The 22,407-nt window shown below is 43.0% G+C and overlaps 3 protein-coding genes across 21 annotated transcripts; 1 reads left to right on the plus strand and 2 right to left on the minus strand.

Moving 5' to 3' along the window:
* Positions 1 to 1,457: 1,457 nt before the first annotated feature.
* LOC117903065 (troponin T, skeletal muscle) lies at positions 1,458 to 11,128 on the minus strand. 19 transcript variants are annotated; one of them, XM_034814822.1, is made up of 10 exons: positions 10,997 to 11,128; positions 8,427 to 8,474; positions 7,610 to 7,654; positions 5,408 to 5,431; positions 4,308 to 4,677; positions 3,312 to 3,530; positions 3,156 to 3,248; positions 3,005 to 3,085; positions 2,815 to 2,893; positions 1,458 to 2,030 (listed from the first exon to the last, which is right to left on the minus strand). In XM_034814822.1, exons 2-10 carry the CDS (start codon positions 8,447 to 8,449, stop codon positions 1,777 to 1,779), a joined length of 1,188 nt encoding a protein of 395 aa, XP_034670713.1. In that variant the 5' UTR covers positions 8,450 to 8,474; positions 10,997 to 11,128; the 3' UTR covers positions 1,458 to 1,776. The 19 variants fall into 19 exon arrangements, with proteins under 19 accessions (XP_034670713.1, XP_034670711.1, XP_034670715.1 ...); XM_034814820.1 differs by lacking the exon at positions 2,815 to 2,893 and adding an exon at positions 2,306 to 2,384 and having other exon boundaries at positions 4,305 to 4,677; positions 7,610 to 7,651; positions 10,997 to 11,127; XM_034814824.1 differs by lacking the exon at positions 2,815 to 2,893 and adding an exon at positions 2,306 to 2,384 and having other exon boundaries at positions 4,305 to 4,677; positions 7,606 to 7,651; positions 10,997 to 11,127.
* A 5,716-nt stretch (positions 11,129 to 16,844) lies between these two features.
* Positions 16,845 to 19,718, plus strand: LOC117903061 (late secretory pathway protein AVL9 homolog). The gene is made up of 4 exons (XM_034814811.1): positions 16,845 to 17,943; positions 18,011 to 18,412; positions 18,479 to 18,659; positions 18,721 to 19,718. Exons 1-4 carry the CDS (start codon positions 16,872 to 16,874, stop codon positions 19,283 to 19,285), a joined length of 2,220 nt encoding a protein of 739 aa, XP_034670702.1. The 5' UTR covers positions 16,845 to 16,871; the 3' UTR covers positions 19,286 to 19,718.
* A 345-nt stretch (positions 19,719 to 20,063) lies between these two features.
* On the minus strand, positions 20,064 to 22,334 carry LOC117903064 (kinetochore protein NDC80 homolog). The gene is made up of 3 exons (XM_034814817.1): positions 22,158 to 22,334; positions 22,018 to 22,077; positions 20,064 to 21,956 (listed from the first exon to the last, which is right to left on the minus strand). Exons 1-3 carry the CDS (start codon positions 22,232 to 22,234, stop codon positions 20,087 to 20,089), a joined length of 2,007 nt encoding a protein of 668 aa, XP_034670708.1. The 5' UTR covers positions 22,235 to 22,334; the 3' UTR covers positions 20,064 to 20,086.
* Positions 22,335 to 22,407: the final 73 nt, after the last annotated feature.

Below are 22,407 nucleotides of genomic sequence, written 5' to 3' on the forward strand. Positions count from 1 at the left end.
AACAAGAGAGCAGTTTATAATATTTGTGTATAAACATTTTTAATCCGTGTGTGAGCGGTTCAGAGCTAGCGAGAGCGGGGCATAAGTGTAAGCCATGAGCAATGAGCAAAGCGAATGCTTTAATGGCCATGAAACGCAGCGTATGTGTAATCTAAACGAGTAAATATGTAAATGTGAAACGTGAACTATTTTTGCTATTTTATATGATGCGTTTTTTGTCTAATTTGTACCAATGTATGTATGTATGTATGATGTAACTACCATGTATATTTCTCGAAGGATACACAAATACATGTAAATGTATGTATTTTGTGTGTAAAACTCTTTTTTTTGTTCTGTGGGTAATCGCTGCATGTTGAAATACCAATTTGTATTACGATCTACTTGCAGCAGACAGACAATCAAGGCTCAAAGAAACTATAAAATTAAAATAAATGAAACCACAACTACCCAGAAACCCAGAAATACATGTATTCTCGCCTGTCCCCACCCCACCCACAATTCCCATCAATCCAAGGAACCGTAACGAAGAATATTTAGCAAATTATAAACCAAAAAACAAAAAAGAACAACTGTACGCTGCAAAGATCACGATATGGAAAAGAATTACAAAAATATATGTACACATATGTATGTAAATATGTAATTCCATTCATCAGATAGTTTATGTGTGCAGCTCGTAGGCTAAGTAAATTGTACGATTTATTGCATCCATTAAAAACACCAACATGAACATGAAGCAACAGCCGAATATATACGTACGTGGAATCATACTAGACAAACAATCCAAAAAACAAAACAAAACAAAAGCAAATCAAAAGCGAAAACAATAAAAGTTAAACATAAAATATAAAATACATTTATGCCAAATAAAGTCGTTTGCACTTGATCACACAATTGCGGTCGCCTTTCACCGGATCCACGGGTGTACACCGAAAGTTCTTGACTTATTGTTATTCTTTTGTTAATGATTTTTATCAGCAGCCGCCAGGAACGATGCAAAGGCTTGCAACTTTGACCTCAAACCCCCAGAACCAGCAAGATGAAGCCACCCAAGGCCAGAGTGTGGCGTTCAACAAAAAGTATAGCATACTTTAGTGCTGTTGCACTAGTGTCTTGAGGATCAAATAAGTAACGCTCAAAGCTTTGTTGACATTTTAAAGCTCTTCAAGTCGGCTGCGAGATATCCGCTGCTTATGTCCCATGCCTCAGTGGGTTGCCCAATACGAGAGTTATTCGCCCTGGAGAACAAATGAAGACAGTGCTGAGAGATCGACCCGATCGACACACCGACACCACACACACAAACAACAGGAATTGTTCATAGATACGATGCCATAACACACTTTAATATCTTCATAGATCTTTCTTTCTTTCTCTTTCTCTTTCTCTTTCTGTTTCTTTTGGTTTTGTTTCGTTTGTCAGTTGAGGGCTGATGGTTTTGTTCTCTGGTTTCTTTTTGACTGAGTTGGTGTTGGTTTTGATGTTTTATTTGAAAGAAACTTGTACATTTCTTGTTTGTTTTGTTTTCATGTTCAATGCGATAAGTTCAATAAAAAAAGTTGCTCAAGTTGTTGTTTTGTTGTTTTGCAAGAGTAATAAGCATGTGTTTTCGAATAAGCTAAGATAATAACTATTTAGTTCATTCTTTTACTTTTATTAAAATTGTTTGGCTTTGGTATTTTTGCTTTGGTATTTAAATGTAGAGTTTGTTTTTACGAAAAAGACGTGGGGGGGCGGGGCTGGTTGGAGGGGACGTTGGAGTTCAGAGTTGGCTTATTCCTCCTCCTCCTCCTCTTCCTCCTCCTCCTCCTCTTCCTCCTCCTCTTCCTCCTCCTCTTCCTCTTCCTCCTCCTCTTCCTCCTCATCCTCCTCAGCCTCCTCATCCTCCTCCTCGACGACCTCCTCCTCGACTTCCTCATCGTCCTCAACGATGTCCTCATCGGCCTTGGCATCTTCCTCACCCTCGGGTGTCTCGGGCTCACCGGCCTTCTTGCCTGGTCGCTCGCCGAACCACTTTGGCAGTTTGGCTGTATCGAAGCAGAAGAACAAAATAAAAACACAATCGATTAGCATTTTGGATCGATCGCCTCTCGAACATGAAGGAAACTCTGAGAGGAACAGGAAAACATAAAACAATACATAGCACAACAATGAACAGAATAATGAATGTTGTTCTGTTGTTGTCGTCTCTGGTGGTGCTCTGCGGGGCTACCAGATGCAGGTGCCAGTGGCTGTGGCTCTGCCTCTGCCTCTGCCTCTGCCTCTGGCTGTGGCAGTGGTGGTAGTAGAGTACAGTACATACATTTTTGACGGCCGGTGTATTGGTCCTTCTTCTCGTTCCAGATCTTCTCGTTCGAGTCCTTGGTGATCTCATCGAAGCCCTGTCGTTTTGTGTATTTTTGTGTTTGAACGTTTTGTGTTTTTGGTTGGGTTTTTGTTTTTTGAATGAATGTTACGATACGCAGCGCACACACAGGTACAGTTGACAATTATGAAATATAGTTTACATAAAACATAGAAAGAAAAATAAAAAGAGAGTAGACGGTTAGGTGTGCTGCCCAATTGTTGTCAGTCGCCCAATTCCCGTCCCGTCCCGTCCGGTCCGGGTCATGGTCCGGACCCCCACCCGCATTCCCATTCATTCTAAGCTGCTTCATCGACTCGTTCCCAACCCACCCTTTGGACGTGACTGTACATTGGTAATGATTGGACATAGTTTTTATGGATTAGACATAGATAGATAGGTAGAGAGACACACGTAGACATGGAGATTGGAGATTGGAGATTGGAGTTCGTTTATCGGACGCTTACATTTTGTGCGCTGAGTGAATCTTTCCTGTCTTTCTTGCCAGGTCTTTTCTAAGGTTTCCGCATAGACCGTATTATAGCCCTATATTATTGATATTGAGATACACATTGAGAATATATGTACATGGTAGGAGCAAGAGAAAACCCAAAGAAAACCCAAGTCTAATCGCGTTCCAGGCAACTGAATACTTACACCCTCGAAGAGCTTCTTCTTGTCGTCGTATGAGCGTGTATCGACACGTCGCTCATATTTGGAGGCGACTTGAATCTTGGGCTGCAAAAAGGGCAGGCAAAAACAAGTGTTGGTCAGATAAAGTCAGAGATCGGAATCGTGATCGACTTACCGGGTATTTGCCAGTCAAAGCTTCTGGGTCGAGACCCTTCTTCAAGGCTTTGTGCCTGAGCTGTTGCTTCTGTCTTTCCTTCAACTCTTTCAACTGGAATCGGGATGCATATTTTTGCTGAAGCCATAAGGACAATGCGCTTTAGGTGCTACTCACATCGTAGTCCTGACGTTTCTGCCTTTCTTCCAAGTCATACTTCTCAGTTTCCAATTTGACGATGAGCTCCCACAGCTCCTGGGCCTTCTCGCGCAGCTTAGACTCGCCGAAGCCCTCGATGGCCAGTGGCTTGATGCGGAACGACAGCGAGATCTTCTTCTCCTCCTCCAACTGTTCCTTAGTCTTGTTACGTTCCATGGCGGCGGATGAGAGTCCCAACTATTTTTTGTTTTTTTTTTGTTTTGTTTTCATGTGCGTGCAAGTTTTTGTTTGTTTTGTTTTGTTTTTGTTTTAATATTTTTTAATATTTGTTTTTGATGCAGACACATTTCGTTGTGTTTTTGGTTTTATTTTGGTAATTTGTGTGGTACGTGTGGTACAAGTGAGAGAGACAAACAGTGAGAGAGAGAGAGAGACACACAAGAGAAGAGCGCATGGAGCGGAAGAGGAAGTTGCGATTGTTTTTTTTGTTGTTTATTGTGTTTGTTTGAGTGTGTGTTCGTGTGTGTGTGTGTGTGTGTGTGCGGACAAACATGGAGGTACATGCATGTTTTTGCAAAAGAAAAAGGAAAAAACAAAGAATTTGTTTTGTTGTTTCAGTTTCACATTTGTTTAGGATTGAATTGGGTTTGGATTGTTGTATGAAAAGCATGGATGCATGGATACGATACAATGGATGGGACACAAACGTTAACGATTAACGATTAACGATCAATGATCGAGGATCAGCGATCGGCGATCAGCGTTCAATGACGACCAACAATAAGGCCAATCGATGCGAGAAAACATAATTGATGTGTGCGTGTCGTGTGTGTGTGTGTGTGTGTTTTTTTGCATGTTTGTTTGTGAGAGAATCGTATGTGAGAGAATAAAAAAGAAAACAAAACAAAACGCAAAATGATATAGCCAAAAACCAGGAAAAAAATAAATAAAAAATATATGGTGGGGGGAGGCGTATCAGTAGGGTGCATTGATGGAATCTCATATAATTACCACGCCTGCATCCTTCTTGGCAATGGTGAAGTTGGGGCCCTTCTTGTCCTTGTCCTTCATGGCCTGCAACATGGCCTGACGCTTCTTCTCGGCTTCCTCGAGGCGCATGCGCTTCTCCTCAATCTCGCGCTGCTTCTTCTCCTCAGCCTCGCGGACGCGGCGCTCCTCCTCCTCCTTCTTGCGCTGAGCCATCTTCTGCTCCTCCTCTGCGCGGGAGATCTTGCGCTTGGCCTGCTTCTCCTTCAGCTTCTTCAGCTCATCCTCCTCCTTGGATCTCTGTTTGCGCCATTCGCTGATGTATTCTTTCAGCTGTTCATCGAGATCGGATCGCTTCTGGTCCTGACGCTTGATGAACTCTGGATCGCCTTCCCCTCTGCATGGTGCCAAGACAGGGTTGAGGATGGGGAGAACAAAATAATCAATTAGTTTTCGTTCATCAAGCATTGGGCTCTTCTTCTATATATACTTTTTTTTTTTTTGGTTTCTTTTAGATAGCCACTAGTACTACGAATAATGTCTAAATACTAAAATTAATTACAGCATTTTGATAGAACATCTTAAGGCCTGTTTATTTTTGCTTTGTATTCGGGTAAATAATTACTAATCTTTACTGAGTTTTATTGATTATATTCTTTACAATTAGTAGCCATCAAAGAGCTGATGTGAGAAGCATTAGATTTTCTACATTCTACTAAGGACATTTCTACTCTAGTTAAAAAAAAAAAAAACAATTAAATATTAATGGAAACGGAAAACACGCTAAAAATGAAACGATTTATAGATCGCTTCCATGTCGCCGCTTGAGGTGAGTTTGTGGGGTGAGTAAGTGTGTTGAACTGAGCTGAGTTAAGTTGAGTTGAGTTGAGTTGAGAGCTTGCTACATTTGTAGGTACAGTTCAGAGTTAGAGTCTGAACTGTTTTGGAGTTCTTGAATGTGTTTTGTTTGGGTGTTGGCTTGCTTATTTGTACGAACAAGCTGGGATTAATCGTCTACGACCTTAACGTAACACTAAGGTTTTAGTTTCGGTTAGCAATCTTTTTTTGTTTTTTTTTTTTTTTTTTTTTCATTTGTTGTTCACATTTGTTTTTGTACATAGACTTACTCGGCTGGTGTCTGAGGTGGTTTTCTATACGTGAGGCATTGAGGTGGCAACAAACATGGAGGTGGTGATATATTTTATACATATATAGATTTGGTTGTTTTGTGTTTCAAAAATTGACAGTTTCACGGTGTTTTGTGGGTATCGGTTTGAAAATTTCATACAAAATTTAATTGGATTTTAAATATATATTTATATATTTTTTTTTGTGGCAAACAAAAAAGAACGTTGAAAAGAAAGAGAAAAACATTTGATTTTTGGTTTAATTCAATTGCAAAATGGTTTGGTTTGTTTGTTGTTTATTTTTTTTTTTTTTTTGGAAACGAAATGAAAGAAGAAGATAAGATGGAGAATATATATAGAGAGAGATATTTTTTCTTTGTATAAGATAAAAACAAAATAATTAGTTGTCGTGGTAGGTGCGTATTTGTTTTTTTTCTTTTGTTGTTGTTTTCTGTTGTTTGTTGTTGTTCTAAAGAAAACTTAAAAAATTGGGAACAAAATCGAAACGCAACGAAACGAAACGAAATTCCAAGCAACGATTCTTTGTACAGTATGAATTGGAGCTGGTTCTGGAACTGGAACTGGTCCTGGAACTGGCTCTCGTTCTCTGATGCATGGTTGGTTGTGAGAGAGAGAGATATATAATGTCGAAAGAGAGCAGAAATATACACAAACAATGTTGTCTCTTCGGGATTTTTCTGTTTTCTCGATGTTTTTGTTTTGGTAATTGGCAAACGAGCAAACGAGGTTTTTGGGCATTTCAAAAAAGATTTGTGGAAATTTTGTGGAGCATTCTGTTTGTTTTTTGTTTTTTTTTTTTTGAAAAAAGTTTATACAGATTTGCAGGGTTTGTGATATCAGATTCGAAAATATTTTTTTTTGTTATCGTCTCGAAACAAATACGAATTAAATTTGATTTAGAATTTGGAACTTTGATCTTTGGATCTTTGGATTTGCTTGACTTTTGATTTGGTTTCTTTCTTTCTTCTTTTCATTGGTTTTCTCACACAATTTACTTACTTCCTGTAACAAGAAAGAGAATCAAAAAGAGATGGAAGAGAGAAAGAGAGAGAGAAACAAAGTTCAATGAGATCAATGAGATATTTCCAAGTGTGAAAGGCAAGAACATTGTTGTTTTTTGTTTGTTTGCTAAGCCAGGCCAGCGATAGGCGGAAAGAGAGTTAACTTTTTGCCAAAAGTTTGTTTTAGAATTGTAGACTTAGAGATATATTTATAATTTGTTTATTGGTTGGAAATTTATTTTTCTTGCTGCTGGGAGTTCGGGAGGATAGACAGATAGACATGTGGCAGCTGCAGACAGATAGACAAAAGACAGGTTACGTATACAAAAATACACAATAATAAGTATGTATGTACTATATGTGGCATATAGAAAGCTAAAGGTTCCAATGGGGTGGTGGGTGTGGTTGTGGGGGTGGGGGTGGGGGTGGTACGTATTTACACAGTTTGAGTGGCCAATTTGTGTGCTTGATTGGGAAGGAGTGAGATGGGGCACAGAACTATGAGCTCGTTGCTTGAGTGATTGATTGGGTGATAACGGGGTGAACGGGGTGGGGTTCCAGGGTTCCATTAGTAGATTTTTTGTACAATTAATTTTCTTTGTTGATTTTTCATTTAGAAATTTTGTAATTTTGTAATTTAGATTTGATAATTTGATAGACGCACACAACAACACATTGAGAACAAAAACCAAAGGAAATAACATAAATGTACAACATAAAAGGAAATCATAATTCTTAATGATCTAAATTAATAAAAACAAATACAATTATTTACAGACAAAAATACACAGAGCAAAAATTTTGTTGGGTTGGTTTCTGGTTTCTAGTTTTGATTTGGGTTTGGACACAAAATTGGACAGGAAAGGATATTTTCTACGGTTTTATCAAAAGTTTTGTTTGCTTTTTTTTCTTTTCTTTGATTTGTCAGCATTTAGCGTACATTGACAACAAAAATATACATTCAACAGAAAGGCATCAAAAATTGGGATGTTTAAATCAAAAAAAGGATTGACAGCAATATTTATTTTTGCGTGACAAAAATGGGGAAGGGGCAAAAGGTGGTAAAAATAATGCGTAGACAGATACGAGTTTATAAAATGAACACCAATCGAGTTCTTGAGGCTGCTGCACCAAAACCAACAAAAAATTTCGACACAATTGGCAACATAAATGTACTTACGTCTCCTCTCTGGTCTCCTCGACAACCTCCTCCTCCTCGGAGCTGCTTTGGTGTTCGTAATTAAACGAATTTCAACAACAGATTACATGTGTTTTATTTTTCGTGTTTGTATTTTATTATTTTGTTTGACGAGTGAGAGTGCAAGAGTGCAAACGGGTGATGTGACAAACCCACACACACACACACGCACACACAACACACAGGTACAGTTACAGGTACAGGTGCAGGTGCAGAGGTGTTTGTCGATTTGGTTGTTGAATTGTTGTTGATTTTGTGGTGGTGGTGGTGGTGGTGGTGTTGTTGTTGAATTGTTGTTCAGTTGTTATTAATTGATTTCGAAGATTTCGAAAGAAACGAAACGACAGCATTAGCGGTTGATCGAACATATTCATGGTGGGATAATGGTTGGTGGTTCACGGTTAGGTGTCGTGGTTCGGGGTTGGGGATCGGTTTTTGGGTTGTGGTTTCCATGAGAGAATGCGTAGAAATAGACAAAAGGAATACAGATCAAAATAGGTGCCACAAGGGTACATATGTATAGAAGTGGCATGTCCGATGGCGTGCACCAGACGTCTTCAAAAACTTTCAAACAAAAATTCACAAAAAGTTCGCAAATAACTTTAAATTAGTAGTGGGAACAAACTGGAGTACTTCTCGTTGAACTGTAACTTTATCTTTAACTTGAACTAACTATAACTCTTATTATTTAGCACTAGGCATCACTTCTCAACACTTTGAATACTCTCCACGTCGGACTTCGCGTCGCATACTTAATATTGGTTCTAGTCGTTGAACGTCTTCGGGCTCTGCTACTTACGTGTACTCTTCATCGTCGGACATGGTTACGGTTTAGGGTTGAAAAAACCTGCAAGAATAATTTGGAGAAGAGAAATTCGGTTCGGTTAGATTCCGTCTGCTGCTGATTTGGTTCAACAAAAGTAATTTCAACAACAGAAGTAGCCGCCGCACCAACAACAAACAACGTTCGCTTTTTTCTCCTATGCTTTCCTATGATTGCCTTGATAGCAATCTATAAATAGATATTTAGATATGTAGATATGTATTCCTCTGTCTGTGGCTGTGTGTGGATCTGCTGTCATAAGATATACTTGGAGAGAGGAACCTGTCTTTATATAGCCGGCAACAATGTCGTGTTCTCATATCATAATCTTCCCAAATTCCTGTGGCTCTTGTTGTCTCTTAAACGAATTTTTATTTTCTGGGTCTATCTTTATGCCAACACACACACGCGTGTCTGTGTCTGTGTCTGTGTGTGTGTGTGTGTGTGAGAGAGAGAGCGCCATGGTCTGATCTATATACACAGATATAGCGGTGTTTTTCTTCAATTTTTCTTTCAGTGCGCTTCCCGTTAAAAATAGACTCTGGGGCACGTATTGAATTTCCCTTTTGGCATCCAAAAGCTGCGCAAAAGCTTCGACGAAAGCTTATTCTGATTTTCTCTTGAGTATTCGAAATTTTGTATATTTTTTTTTACCTTGGCACTAAATCAGAATTTCTAGAAGAGCTTCTCCGACATAGAGGTATGCGTATATTTGCATGGGGTGTGCGTGTGTGTGTGCCAAAGAAAAGCAAAATACATTTCAAATGCCATTCATAGATCGCTCTCTAAGTATCTATACTAAATATTTTCCATATATTATATATGCACAAATCTGGCCGTGTGTGTGCCCATTTCATATATAAAAATGTCTACGATTTCATGAGGCATGTGCCATTTGACTTCCTTCTTGCATTTTGCATTCTGCATTTTGAATTCAATTGCATTTTCAAATACCTATTTTTAGTGACACACACAGAAAGTGGGTCAGCTCTGGAGAATTTTGGGCAAAAGCCTTTTTTACATATCAACATTAACGAGAAACTCTTGACTTTAATAACTGATGGGATCTCTGTCGGAGGATGTCTGAGAATGTCTGCCAGTCTATGTTTTTAGCAGAAATACGAACATCTAATAACAGTTTTTATCTGGTTATGAGACATTTTTCTAGGCGCAAATGGGGCTTAATTGTTTGTGTTTCTACAATACTTTCTAGCCCTCTTCCTGTTGCGCTACTAACTTGTTTCCTGTAGTTATCCTGTTTCTCTCGAGATCAAAAGACACAAACTCATTCAAAACATTTCTAAAAACAAAAGGATCTACGGGTTTCCATTTATAGAAATCTATATTCCAGAATCTCCAGATCTGTATCTGTTGGCTGGCTGTCGGTCGTGCGTGGGTGGATCTACATCCACCAGCTACATATAACTCTCTCTCTCTCCCTCTCTCTCTTTCTGTTTCTACATTTCTGCCTCTATGTCTTATCTCTGTCCCAATGGCGCCTGCGCCTGCGCCGTTTGTGGCCAGAGACGAAAAGTATCTTTGCATCTGTATCTGTATAGCCATGCGGCTGTCTGTGCCAGCGTGTGTGTCTTGGACATTTTACCAAGGTAAAAACACACACACACACACACACACACGCAGAACGAATTTATTTTTAAAATTCGAACAAAATGAAGCAACAAAAAAATAAATTCCGAAATTTTTTCTCAGATCATATAACACTTTTGGCTTTTGGTACGACTCGATGCTCGAATCGGATGGGTATATATACGATATATATGCTCCTGTCTTGCTGTGGTTCTTTTTATTGTTGTTCCTATTTTTGTTGTGGTTGTTGTCGCTGCTGCTGCTGCTGCTGTTGTTGTTGTTGCTGTTGTTGCTTTTGTAGTTATTGTTGTGTTTGCTGCTGCTTTTGCCTTTCGGTTTTTCTTTCGGCTTTTGATGTGGCTGCTGCAAATGCCTGGGGAGCACTCGGGTATACGTATTTTTAGCCGTTTGCGACAGGCGAAAACCAAACGAAAAAAATTATAAAAAAAAAATATGCAAATGCATTTTGCATACAACAAAAAAAATTGGAAAAAAATTAACATTTTGTTGCAGAGTTTGGGACGGTTCATTTGACGGTTGCACTTCATTCGCATTTCGGTTCATTCAAATTTCACTTGAAAAAAATGGCCAACAAAAAAAAACGTAACTGAAACAGGATTATATAATAAGTAATGGAACTTTTCCAATGTTGTTTCAAGTTTGTTGTTGATTTAAATTGTTCGATTAACTGATGGATTTCCTTGCTGTTCTTTGGGCTCCGACAAAGGATTTTTTTTTTTTTGATTTTTTTTGGTTTATGTTCGATTTGAAGTTGATTTCTTGGTTCATGGTTTAATTTTTTTTGTCGCTTTTTCGGAAACTTTTCGATGGTTTTTTGTTTTTTTGTTCTCTCGGCTCGACACACTCTTTTTGATATTTTTTTGTGGCAGGAAGAAGCAGCAGCAGTAGAGCAGTAGAAGGAACAGAAACAGAAAAAAAAAAAAAAAAAAAAAACTTACTTAGGGAAAAAGAAACAAATTGAAATCTCAACTAAAGTCCGAGCAGCTGACGTCGTAGGAGCGAATGCTGCGGTTCGACTAAACAGACTGACGATCCAAAGCGTTGCTACACGTTATGTTAAAGAATTTTTCATCGTTCGCGTTCGCGGAAAAGCATGAAAAGCATTTACCCCCCCGCCCAGCACCCCACCACCCCGCCAGCCCACGAGTCCACATGCCACGGGGATACGAATACTCATACCAGAGGCCGCCCGAGTGCCATGCGATCGCCTGCTATATACCACAATCGTCGCGCTAAGCGAACGGGCGCGAAGAGGCCAGATATATGCCCCGATGTGGCAACAAGTGGCCGGCCCAGGGTCGGGAGGGGGGTGTAGCTGTGCCACTCAGTCCTGTGTGAGTGTGCGTGTGGATGTGGGTGGATGTGGGTGTGGGCGGGTGGTTGGCGGCAGCAGTTTTCAGGTGGGCTGCAACTGAAACATAAACTTGCCTCCCCACACATCCAAAATATTCCAAAATGATCATTTTCCAATTGACCAGAGCGAGAGCGAAAGAGGCGGGGGGGTCGAAACGGATTTATATAGCATATAAACATATTTATATAAACATATTTAGATGTGTGAACCCAACTAGGTATAGAGCATATAGCTTTTTGGGTGCGTTGGTGGCTCTCGCTGGCTCTTTACACATTTGTTTTTGGAATCAAATATCGTGGCACATAAATTTCGGAGCCATTCACTTGCATATAGCTCTGCACACACACACTCGTGGGTGCACATCCATATGTGTGGACTATGTACTATATGGGCATGGACCATAGGTGTAGCCAGAGTTTCCATCCACGAAAATATTCAATATTCGCGTGTGTTGGTGCGACACACTCGACGGGAATTGTTGCAGCATTTGAACCCCATTTCGGCCCCAGAGTGCACGTCCTACAACTCTCGTACCGAGTAACCACACACACTACGATGCCAATATATGTATGAATGTACCTGTGTATATGTGTGTACAGTATGTAATTATTTATGTGGCCCAGTGCTGACGTCGCGCGGCCTTAGGTGGCCCCCATCGCATTGCCATTCGTCTAACACTTGAATCTATTCGTCATTGTTCTGATTTCTCTTTATTTTACTTCTGTTTTGTTCCTTTTATTTTTTTTTTTTTTTTCTTTCTACAAGTATCCAACGGATACTTTCGCCAAATAGTTCTCTATGCCCTAACTTACTTTACAGTCACTCAATTAAGGCATTGGATTCGTCTGCATATAGTGTACATAGTTTAGATTTCTGACCCCAAGTGCATTTTTTCACCACATTTTGGATGGAAGTACATACAGATGTACGTTTGGTATGCATTTTGAGATTCTTCCAGATATGAGATACAACTTGAGAGTTAATTCCAATACTTGCAGCCACAGCATCCATTGCTGTCCGGTGCCGCAACGGGTTTTGGATGACCCTCAGGGGACTCGGATTCTCAGAGACGGACGTTCAATGCTGAATTTTTGAGGATATTTAGCTGGCTCCCCTCCCATGCTAGCTGGTTCATGCATACAAATATTTAATTAATCCTTGGTTTGAAATTTGGTTTTGGTTAAATGTGCATTCCCCATGCGGACTTTTCATTTCGTACTTAGCGCATGGAATATTCTTCTAGAAAGTTTTCTTAAAATGGTCCTTTCTTATCCTCCTTCTAGATGCTATTATTGGAATAAACCTGAATTGATGGATGAATTGTGGAGGTAACAGGCTGCGGGACGAGTTTTTGAAATGCATTTATATTAGTGTGATGCCACAGCAGCATGGATGCAAAATTTGGTTGCTCTGGCTCTAGTCTCTGAGTACTAGACGCTCATCAAGACGGACGGACAGACGGACGGACAGACATTGCTATTTCGACTCGGCCATTGAAGCTGATCAAGAATGTACACATATACTTTATAGGGTCGAAAACGTTTCTTCTGTGCGTTAGGCACATTGCTCCGACCACGAATACAATATTGACCCCATGTACTCTTTCACTTTACTCTATAACTTATGATCATTTAAAGGGCTGCGTGCACTGATGTTGCAATTTTTAATTGTACATAAGATGATTGTTTTAGCTAAGATCGGAAATACTTATATTTATGCTAACAGCAGACAGTCCAGAAATTACATGATAGATGTATGATTAAATACGATTGAGAGGCAAGACTCATGTAAGAATACAACCAAAAATCATCAGAAGAAGGACTAAAATATTAATAAATTAATATTTCAATTGCAATTGTTTAGTACTGTCCGTCCATGCCATCGCTGCAGAACGAGTGCCCTGATGGTCTTCGAAAAACCTTGTCGTGCCGGTAAAAACAAATGCTATGCGGAATTGGCTAGTGCAATTTCGTTCTCAGTGCCCTTTGGGCCACGGACTAAGAGGGTTCTTGTGCAACAACATTAATAAATGGGAATGTTTGTAAAGAGAAATAATTCAGTGAACGGCTTAACGTTAAATTACATAATTATACTATAGAACGTGTTGTAAAACCAATCCGATCCCAGACTTGTCTAATAATAATGATCTAGTCGCACTGTTAATGTACAATATGTTTGTGGTGTTAAGATTTTTGTTTTGATTCGTCTGGTGGGGGTAAACGTATCCGTGTGTCTCTTAAATTTAGAACATTTTTGTATCTGCATCTTGGCCGTAAACATGTACCACGACGGTACATAAGATATGTATACACATCTATGTAGATATATGTAACTGTATGGGTGGGATATGGGTCGTCCGGTACGGCCTAGGTATCATGCACTGCTTGCCAAATTGCCAAATTGCCAAAATGCCGAGCTGCAACGAGGCACAGGTGGGCAGGTGGGAAGAACAGTCGGGTGCTGTTGGATAGCTTAAAGCCTGCCTGCCACGGGTAAGAGTGAGTATATCCAGCAAAGATATTCGGCCTCTGGTTGCCATCTGGCTGGGGTTCACGTAACATTTTCAGTTCGATAAACAACTTTAAACTTATGGCAAACATCGGGCCAACTCTTTCAATAATCTGTACAATTCGTGTACATAAATGCAGATACATATATGCCGTGTATATCGGATATACACACAGATATGTATATGGAGATGGTATGGGTGTGCCTTCAACTGAATTTCAATTCGCATCATCTTCAGCATCAACAGCCAGAATCAGGGAATAACAAATAGCACAGTTTTCAGATTTTTGTTGTTCTATTTTTGGCCATTTGTGTGGGCGCTCTCGTCTATAGCCTTCGCTCATATGCACGAAGTCTGCCGCAGATATACATACATACACACATGCAAATGTACATATATATAATTTGTGTGCACATCTGTGCATGTATTCGTTTAAATATCTCACAAGTATGCGTATATCTATCTATAGGCCAACTTTCTGGGGCGAGGTCTACGGGTAACTGTCGGTAATATATCCATAGATCATGAATAACATAAACAATACCGGAAATCTGGAAAAAAATAGATTTGCAATACTTTCAAATGGATCACAGAAATAGTTATTAGTTGGGCAACAGTCTCGAAATTATTTGGCAAACAAGAACTGCCAAAAAATAGACCATATTCTAGCGATTTTCTTATATTTGTTGCATTAAAATTCTTGAATTAAAAGTCTGCATGCAAAGTCTTTTAGAACATTTTTAATCTATGGAATGTTTGTGACTGTGTACGAGAATATACATACATACATACATATGTATGTTACCTATCGCATTATGCATTAAATTTTCATTTAATAGAAATGGTTCAGAGCATTCCAGGTCTCGGGCCAGGCAAACACATCTTGTAAAGAACAAACAACTCGCTGTGGTCCAAATTTAGATTCTATACGTTTGATAGTCGATTTAAAAATAAGTCTTAACTAAATTAAATGAAATGAAAATGAAAGCAACAAAAAAAATGAGAAGAAAAGAAGGGGAGAGGAGAAATAACACAGAAATATCCAAGAGGAAAAATACACATAAGAGAAACCCCCACAGTAAACGGCAGAAAATACAAAACCGTTTAGGAACGAAATCAAACTCAGAAATTGTATATGGTACGACCAATGGTCTGTCCATTATATGTATAATATTACACGTTTATTTTCAGAATCATTTCTTTTAGGCTTCGATTTGTTTACAATTTAAAACGGCCATTCAAATGTATTTATCCAGTAGAGAAACAGGAAAATAGACTTCTCCAGTTAGGTTTTTTCCGCATTAATATGGCAAATGGAAGACTGTCAATTATTGTTGAAGAATACAAATTAAATAAACAGTTATTCCCATCAGCTTTCAAGCAGAAATCTAACCTGACCTTACTTCACCTTACAGACAAGTGTTTTACGAGGCAAGGGTACAAAATTGGCTGGGACCATCTGTTTTACAATTTTATTTATTGCTATAGGAAAGACTAAGTGTAACTTTTCCCAGTTATAAAAATTAAATTTCTTTCGTATTTATTTTAAATCCTTAGCAATAAGAGTGAAACGAGGGGGAACGTAGTGAGCTGTTTGTTATTCCAACCCATCCATACGTACCCACTTTCTCCGACAGAGGGCGTATGTGAGAGAGCCGAAACTCGGAAAAGGTTGTTCGAAATATGTTGGAGAGATTTTCATTTTTCATAATAGTTAAAGAAAACGTGACCATATAAATACCAACAACTAACTAAGACGTGAACTTTTGCTTATTTAAATCAATTTTTCAAATGAAGTGAAGAAAGGTATCTATATGGATGTTGGGTAATTGGGTAACTTAGTTGGCTTTTAATAAATCTATACAAAACTGTAAGGATCTCTGTTCTTTTTGACTTTTCATGTAATTTTTGGCATGGTTGACTTTTTGGGGATTTAAATCTACATTTGCGCCCCTAAGCACATATGTATTTATGTGTTTGTAAATAAAATATATGATTTTCACTTCAAAATATTTAAGTTTCTGGTGGTTTGGCGCCAACTGCTAGAAGTGATGCGATCAACCCTAACCGGTATATCGATATGGGCAAATCGATAGAACCCATGCGGTTTCCCGTGCAACTGTGATGGTTGTGATAGTTGAAGAATATAGGGTATCGAAACTCCCATACGCATGTTTTTCAAATGTGCCCTGCGAATTTTCTCTCTTCTCCGTAGGAATTTTTCTCTCTCTCTCTCTTCAGGGATATTTCTCTCTCTCAGCAAGGGAATTTTCATCGCAGCAATGTCTTTATTCCATCCCCACTTACATACGTTAAATTCCATCACCAATTCCGCACTTTACCGTTGGCAACATAATTTGTATGGGCCTTGAGCAACCTTATTTTGCAATCAATCCAATAAAGATAAGTCATGAAAATCGCATGCAAATCTTGTGGAGAATTGAATGATGATTCGAGTAAAATTACAGTTTTAAAGCTGAGAGTCCCATCTAGCTGGTAATATTAAACAGAAGATCAAAGTCGAGGAAAATGATTTAAGATTTACGGTATATTTGCAGTATTTTTTGAAAATGGATGGGTATATTTTCGAGGGTCTGTCGGTATATCTTATCGATAATTCTGCAGTCTCACTGCTAGTCACCCCATCACCAACACACTGCAAATTTTTTTAAACAAAAAACTTAGCAAAAACAATAACAATTAGCGCGCAGAAAGAAGAAAGACAATTGCAAATAGCTCCAGCGGTTGCCATACACTTTGAAACTGAGTACCGAGTAGCTGTGCGTGAGTGGAGTGGCTGCTAATGTGGATTTTGCAATCCTGACTGCGCTAGGCTTATCATTGCCCACCGCCTATTCGATTTGTCAATCGGGGAATTTGTTTAACCGCAGCAGAGCCTGACACAGCGCAGCGCATTTGTGTGTGTGTTGTGTGTGTGCGTGTCGCCGTGATGGCAAGCATCAGCATGGAGCCGGAAAACAAGCCGCCGATACTGCACATCCTGGTGGTGGGCTTCCACCATAAGCTGGGATGCCAGGTGGAGTTCTCCCATCCGCCACTGATAGCCGGCTCCAGTGGTCGCAACGAGTGCCCATCCGGCTGGAAGTACTTACCCACACTGGCCCTGCCCGACGGCTCGCACAATTTCCTCGAGGACACGGTCTTCTTTAATCTTCCCAGCCTGTTTGAGCCGGCGGCCAGCATTTATGGCGTCTCCTGCTACCGCCAGATACCCGTGGAGAAGCTGAAAATCCGCACAGCCGATGTCACACGAAGCACAGTGCAGAAATCGGTCTGCATATTGGCCCGCCAGCCCATCTATGGCTATATCGAGGTCAAGCTGGCCCTGATAGCCGACGCGTTCTTCGACCAGGGCGACTTTAGCTGCACGGATCTGCTGGTGAAGGCGTATCAGCAGCTGAATGCCTGCCTGCTGGACGATGAGTCACATCGCCCGCTGCGCCACTTCCATGTGGGACTGTCGCTGCGCGAAATTGTCCTACACTGGCGCCACAAGACACTGATCCTCTTCAAGCTGCTGCTGCTGCAGCGTCGCGTTGTCTGCTTTGGGTCTCCGGTGCGCGGCATGTGTGTGCTCATCCTGGGCATGGCCTCGCTGGTGCCGCGTCTGCTGGAGAAGGGCTTCCAGGAGGTGGCTTGTGTGCGCACCTCGCGACCGCTCTCGCCCATGCCAGACTTTACCGACTCGCTGCAACGCGAGGCGCAGGCTCTGGCTGCCGCTGCCGTCGCCGTTGCCGTTGCCGCTGAGGCTGAGGGCACCACACAGGAGGAGCCCAAACTGACGCCTGAAAGCGCCACGGCGGCCGAGGGCGAGGCGGAGGATCTGGCTCTGGTCTCTTCGGCTGCCTCGGCGGGTTCCCAATGCAGCGGCGACACCTCGCCCCACTCCACACCGAATTCCCAGTCGCAGGACTCGAATTTTGCATCCTCCTCATCGCCACGGGACTCGAACGGACGCAACAGCTCGCTGACTCGCGAGGCCAGCGTGGATACACTAGCCTGTAAGTGCCCGAAAGCATCCTTTGGCTTCGCATGTACAATGTGTCTCCCTCTGTATCCTCTTTGCAGCCAACTTGGCCGCTTTGTGCGCCGTCAATCCGGATGAGTATCGTGCACCTGTAAGCATCTTTGCCAGCGGCAATCTCTGTCTGCCGTACTTGTCGCTGCCCTACATGGATCTGCTTAGTGATCCCATGGTCCTCTCCTATGTCATTGGCACCTCGAACGTTCTGTTCCAGCAGAAGCGGCAGCTGGCCGACGTTCTGGTCGACATTGAGGCGGCCAATCTGGATGCACACGATCCGGAGTTGCGTCGCCAATTGGTGCTGAGCACCGAGGACTTGCGCTACATGGACTACATAATGAAGCATGTGCAAACGCCCAAGGAGGATGCGGAGGGCAGCGAGTATTGGATTAGGGAACAGTTCCAGGGCTACATTCTGGCCCTACTGCGCACCGCAGTGGCTCCAGGTGAGTGGAGGCCTCAGGTCCTGTTCCAGGACCCTCTAGTGAATGCTTCCCTCTCCCTCCTGTTAGATTCCACGCCCAAGGACAACGATCATTTCAATGCACACTTTATTGGCGCCTTTAAGCGCACCCAATGCTACCAGGAATGGTTCGATGTCCGACCTGAACCCGAATTTTTTGAAGCCCTGCCCGCTGGCCATCCCTTTGCTGGCACCCTGTCCGTGACGGACATGAAACTGAAGCTGGCACAGTAAGTAGCAGAGTCCGCTTGATCTTAGTTCCATAATGAATCTCGCTCCCCATCCCCGTAGGACCATGCAGAACAGCGAGAGTGGACGCAAGATCAATCAGGCCGTAAACACCACAAGTCGAGCGGTTGGCGGTGCCATTTCGCAGGCCAAGGGCGCCTTCTCCAGCTGGTGGTCAGCGATAACAACAACACCAGCGAATCCAGGCAATGGAGGAGCAGGCTCTGAGGACGGAGACGACGGCGAAGTTGGAGCAGCAGCAGGAGCAGCGTCAGCGTCAGTGGTTGTGGCTGCCGCCCAAGAGATCTCAGTTACATTCCAGAATCACAAAGATGCCGAGGATTTGGATATGGCTGGCGTGAGCATACACCTGGCTGGCCAGGACAGCAGCAACAACAGCAACACCACGGACCTGGAGGAGGCGCACGAGTCACGGAATGTCTCCATGGAGCAGCAGCAGGGCATTGTGGAGATTGGTCGCGAGGCAGAGCTGCTCGACAAACCCGAAGAGAGTCCACACGCGAGCATAGCGCAGCAGCCGCTGCGGCCAGGCTGTGGCGCCGATGTGGCAGCCTCAGCCGCAACCTCCGCCCTAGAGCGCAACAATGGGGATGTGTTCATTGTGTAAGGGCGCAGGCAGAGCTACGGCAGAGGATAAGCTGCATTGTATAAACAACAACAAAAACACCTAACTAAGCCCATAATGATAATTATTAATTAATTTATTGCGAAACGAATTTTGTGTCTCACTCTCAATGTGTCTCGATTGTTTTTTCCTTTGTTTTGTTCTTTCTCGATCACCTAAAATTGGCCAAATAATAATATTTATTTAATATTTATGTGTAATACCCTTGCCCACCCGCCACTCACACACCAACACACACACAATGTATGTATGTATATGTACTATATTCTATTTAAAGCTAAAGCTAAGCCGTTCCAAGTGCAATTTGTAATCCAAAAATAGAGAAACTTTCATCCGCGTGGCAATAAGCAACTCAAAGAAAAATCAAATGTATTTATGATGAAGGATGGGAACTCCGCATGTCCAGTGCGTTCGAGTGCCAGCCTTCAGTCCAACAACAAATGTTATCCAACAAATAAAACTGCAATCCCATAAAATGTGAAATTAAAATCACTTAAATTTCAATTTCAATTTGCACAATCGAAGCAGCTGCGGACAAGGCTGCTGTTGTGCTCGAGATCAAGAAGCAGCCGCCAGAGCAGCAGCAGGAAGATCGCCCAATAAGATTTACCCAATAAAATCCCAGCTAGGCGCGAGCCAGCCCTTTTCTTTAGGTTCTACTTTCCCTAGAATCTAGACGGCTGCATCGATAGACGCATCCACAAAGTCCAAGCAAGAGCCATTTATCTAGGCTATAAAATAATTTATTAACATACAAAAATGAAATGGAGAATGCCTCATAGTTTAGTCCTTCTGTATGGCTTGGAGAACAACCCCGAAGGAGGGTAATTCGGTGCTGCCTATCTGCTGCTTGGCTCCAGACAACTTCTTCTCGTTCTCCGCGATGGTCAGCTGCACAGCCTTGAGCTCCTCCTCGGCTTCGGCCAGCGTTTCCTCGTATTTATCGAGGTAGCTGTTGCGCGCTTGATGTGCCTGCTGCTGACGCAACTCGATGCCCGTGATGAGATCCTCGTTTTGCTGCTTCACGCTGCTCAGCTGGAGGTGCTGCTTGGCTTCCTCGGCCTGCAGTTGCTCCAACCGGGTGGCCAGCTCGTATTGCATGTCGATCAGCTGCTGCTCGTCGTGGGCCAAAGTTTCGAGCTTGTTCTTGTGGCTCGCCTCGATGTGGGCCATTGACTGCTTCTGTGCGCGCAACTCCGAGCCCAGGCTGGCCAGCTGCGTGTCCAGCTTGCCTTTGATCTGGATTAGATTGGCTTTCTGGTCCTCCACGTGCTTGCAACGGCCGGCGGTCTGCTGGCGATACAGACGCAAGCGATCGGCCAGTTTGGCCAGGCGCTGATGCCCATGCAGCACCTCCTCGTGGGTGGGCTGCAGCGACAGGGTCAGCTCCATTTTGGCCTTGCCGCTGGCCTTGCAGATCACCGAATCCATGCAGATGTTCCGCGCATGGCAGTTGAACTGCTCAATCTTGTCCAGGAGCTTTTGTTTGGAGCGTGACAGCATGACCTGCTGATTGAGCTCACGCTCGGTGACCTCCTTTATCTGACGCTCATAGACCTTCGACTCGTTGCTGCGATCTGTGCACTGCACTTGCAGATCCTTCAGCTGCTGCGCCGTGTACCGCTGGCTGGACACTGTCTGCTGTGTGTGGCGCAGCTCCTTTCGCAGCGCCTTGATGTCCGCTGTCATTTGCTTGGCGCTGGAGCGCAGCTCCTGTATGGAGTTCCGCTTCATGGCATCCTCTTGCTGAATGGCCTGCAGCTGCTGCCCGAGCTGGTTCTGCTCGCGGCTGAGACTTTCCAGCTGCTTGAACCTCTTGCCATCGCCGGGCAGCGCTTCCTCCAGCTCCAGCTCGAGGTCGCTGAGCTTCTTTTTGAGGGCATCTATGTCCGCGTCCAAGGCCCTGCTGTCGGCCAGGTCGCACTTCTTGTTGATCACCTTGTCTCTGGTGCGGGCCTGCAGCAGCGCCTCTTCCTCGCTGTTTTCCTGGTCCCAGAGGGAGAAGCAGGCCGTGGACTGCACCAGCAGCAGCTCGATCAGCTCCTCGTCCAGCACGATGGCTGGTGTCTGAGTGGTGGACATGGCCAACGACTCGCAGGCCATGCTGTGCAGGTAGGCGCTGTGCTGATCGGCTGTTTCCATAAAGGGGAAATCCCTGCCCTCCTCCTCGGCCTCCGGCTGTGGGGCAAAGTCCATCAGAAAGTCCAGCATCACGATGACATGGCCGAACGAGTGCTGTGTGGTGGGCGTCATCAGCGATGACTTGTTCACCTGATACGGATAGTTGAGCTTCTGCAGCGTATTCATAATGTCCTCCACGTGGTTGCTGCCCACCGTCACCCGATTCCTCGAGATTTGATGGAAGAAAAAGTTAATTATGCCCACAAACTGCTTCGTTGTCATCTGGCGCAGGCCCGAGCCGCGATTGAAGAAGTCCCCCGTGATGCCCTGTATGGCGTGGCTGGGTAGGATGGCGTGCAGGTAGTCTTGAATCTGTTGCGCCTTCTCTGCCACCCACTTCTTGTTGGAGTGATGCGGCACCTCGGCGCCCTTGCGATGGCTGCTCATGGGTGTGCGGTTCGGCGGCAGGCCCATCTGGCTGCCGCGATCTCGCTCCAGGCACAATGGCTGGCCCAAGCGTGCATTCGATGGCCTGACGGATATTTAAAAGTAAGAATTAAAACTAATCCAACGGCCGAATGTTCTTTTCCTACCTTTTGGCTAAGCTACTGCTCTTCATGGGTGTGGGCGTGGCCATGCTGCGCATGCCTAGCCTGCAAGGAGCGCCGCGGGGAAACCAAATTGGATCAGAAAAGAGATAAACACCGAAAATTCAATTTGCAATCCTGCGTACCTGGTCTGCCGCTTTTCCCCATCCTCGTGTGCATCCTCGCGAAACTCGCTGGTTCGTCTGGGCATGGCACGGTACATGTTTAGCTCTCAATTAGTTAATTAACACTTTGGAAAACAATATTGTTTATTTTTGCGCGTAAAATACTTAAATTTTCGGCATCGGACTTAAGTTGGCTGTGCATGCTGGCGATATATCGATAGGTGATCGATATATCGATGGCAGATGTGTGAGAGCGCACCTAGAGAGCCCG

The sequence above is a fragment of the Drosophila subobscura genome, chromosome A (assembly GCF_008121235.1).
Source record: "Drosophila subobscura isolate 14011-0131.10 chromosome A, UCBerk_Dsub_1.0, whole genome shotgun sequence".
Taxonomy (NCBI): Eukaryota; Metazoa; Arthropoda; class Insecta; order Diptera; family Drosophilidae; genus Drosophila; species Drosophila subobscura.